This window comes from Tupaia chinensis, unplaced genomic scaffold (genome assembly GCF_000334495.1).
Source record: "Tupaia chinensis unplaced genomic scaffold, TupChi_1.0 Scaffold000426_1, whole genome shotgun sequence".
NCBI lineage: Eukaryota > Metazoa > Chordata > Mammalia > Scandentia > Tupaiidae > Tupaia > Tupaia belangeri.
Genome location: NW_006159931.1, coordinates 2,592,369 through 2,594,988, shown reverse-complemented (window position 1 = coordinate 2,594,988; position 2,620 = coordinate 2,592,369). Strand labels below are relative to the sequence as shown.

Below are 2,620 nucleotides of genomic sequence, written 5' to 3'. Positions count from 1 at the left end.
TGGCGTGGGGGGCGCGCGCCCCCGATAGCGAAAAACCTGTCCAAAAAAAAAAAAAAAAAAAAAAAAACATTTGTTATATTGGAAAGACAAGCTTACATATGAGTCACATACCTTGCGGAGTAAGTCCCAGTGAACTGAAACTCTGCAGAATCTTCACTGTTATACACTAAAGACAACGGCAACTGAACCAACAGTCTGTCCCTTCCTTCGCGTCCTAGCGTGTCCTTCAGGACTACCGTGACCGTCTCATCATCATAAAACTGTGCGTCTAAACAACTGTAGGTGCTAGAATTGAAACGAGTCCTGTTATAGCAAAGATGATCGTGACTACTGAGAAGTGCTATGTGAATAATCTTATTTTTTTCCGCACTAAGCAGAAAAAATTGATTTACACAAGTAACGTTCTGGACAGTCACATGTAACATATGCCATGAGTCTGTACTAAAATCACAGTTACCATTAGTCGCAAATATAAACAGACCCTAAAAATGTGTGATCGTGAAAAAAGAAAAAAAAACTGTGAAGTTGGTTCAGTTCTAGAAAATTCTTGACATCAGTGGGTAGACCTTGAGCCTGTAGAAATTTCAGGAATGAAACTAAACTTAACTAAAGAGTTAGTTCTTAACTAAAGTGGAACATAACAGTAAGATTTCACACATGACAAAATATATATATATATCACTCCAAAGACTTTATCATTAAATAAACTTCTTTCAGGGGCCAACAGGTGGAGTGGTGGCTAAGGTGCTGGATTCCGACATGACTGACGACAGTTTAAGTCCCAGACCTGAGGGCTAGAAAATCAGGCTGGGCACATGTGAATGCATGCCCAAAATACTGAAAGTAGAATGAAAGAGAAGGGATCGAGATGTGGCTATGCCCCCAGGGGGATGATTTCTCACTTTTCCTCTCTCACCGTGGCAAACGTAAGCACCCTGTGGAAAAATAACTTAGAAATAAAACAAAACAAAAACACTTCTTTGACACGAGGAGAGAGATCGGCCCGTATTCTGTCAGCTCTTCCCCTGCAGCGTCTCAGGGGTGGCTCCCATTCTGTTACCCTGCTGTAGTCGTATCTGAAGAAAATCCAAGACCAGTGAGGATATTGCCCCACATTTTTTCTTATTTTTTTGGATAGTTAACTAGAACTTTAGCCTGCTAGGCCATCTGTCTCTAGGAATCACATTATTTTCTTAGCAGACAGGGGAGCTTGCAGGTATTAACTATAGCAAATCACACTACAGAGATTGAGGTTCTCTTCAATTACAGGTCAAAGCACTCTGTATAAGACACAAGAGAATCCTGTTCCCGTGTGGACGTGACGAAGCCTTTCACTTCTATCATCAGGATGCCGGGTCCAACCGCGCTCCTGCCGCAGCAGTGGCTAACCCTACACCCGGGTCAGGTCTGCATGTTTCACCCAGACAATATTCAAGACTTACCTCCTCCTGACTTTTTCAGTTGTAGCGTATGTGAAGCTCCCAAATTTAACAGCAATTAGCCCATTACTCACAGATCTTGAAGAAAGAGGGGGGAGAAAGAGACTTTGTGCATCACCCTGGATAGCCATAATCTAAATGCTTGAAAGAACTCGATTGTCCGCGTGAGCAAATTCATCTCTACACGAGATCCCAGACCAAATACCGTCACTCGCTTTAAAACGCAGACGGGGTGGCCCTTACGGTTACCAAGATAGCCGGATACTTTAACTAAGCACGTTTGGAACAGCCCAATCATTTCTCTCTGGCTAATCATAGTTTCGAATTATTTTCTTCAAATTCAGATTTAACATCATTTAAGACACAAACAGCATCCTGTGTGTGACTCATCTTCCAGAATTTTTACTCTGAATTCTCAAAACAAGTCTCTCCAGGTGAGGCCTCTTATTTAATAAAAGGCATATTTAACTCAAGGTAAGAATCCTTTCCATAAAATATCCAGGCCTACAGTTCTGAGCCTCTAAAAGCTCATGAGATACAACCCCGAGTTTTCTGCCGTCGTATTTTTCCCATCCTAGAAGACGCCTACGAACAAAGACTACATATCAACGTGAAACTCAATAGCTAGAACGAGAAGGGCTCAGACAGCCCCTAACTCGGGGTTATCGTCCAGATGTGGAAACAAATGACTGAGGGGGCCGGCAGGTGGCCCTCTCTGGTCAAATTAGAATAAAGTTAAGTAAAATAATTCTAAAAAAAAAAAGCAAAGACAGAACAGTGAGATGACAGACCTAGCATCGTGAAATACCTTAACTGAAACGTGAAATGTGGGAAGGGACGTTGTATGTTTTATTACTACAAATAATAAAATCTTATTTCTTTCATTCACGCTTCAGATTAATACTTACTGGGAAATATCAGTATGTCTCCTTAAGATACACATTTTATAAAGTGAATCTTCTAAAATAGTAAAAAGAAGATAATGCAGACTCGAAGTTTTATTATTCCAGCTAAGGAAAAAAAAAATCAATGTTATGATATTTGCTATTGACGCATAGAACAATATTGTACTGTTTCCAAAAAATGCAAGAAATACACACTTACAGAAATGGAAATTTGAACAATCTACGGGTAGAGTCCTCACTGAAACAAAAAGGACAAAATGTGAGAAAAATTTAAAT

General features: G+C 40.3%; 1 protein-coding gene across 2 annotated transcripts in view; it reads right to left on the bottom strand.

The window, feature by feature from the left end:
• The window catches only part of ANAPC4 (anaphase promoting complex subunit 4), a gene marked incomplete at its 5' end in the record, with an annotated part of 37,892 nt that overhangs the window by 2,008 nt on the left and 33,264 nt on the right, over positions 1-2,620 (bottom strand). Inside the window, 4 exon segments of one of the 2 annotated variants that reach the window (XM_014590292.1) lie at positions 112-303; positions 1,443-1,517; positions 2,348-2,449; positions 2,544-2,582. In XM_014590292.1, coding sequence (XP_014445778.1) covers positions 112-303; positions 1,443-1,517; positions 2,348-2,449; positions 2,544-2,582 — 408 coding nt within the window. 2 annotated transcript variants of the gene reach the window in all.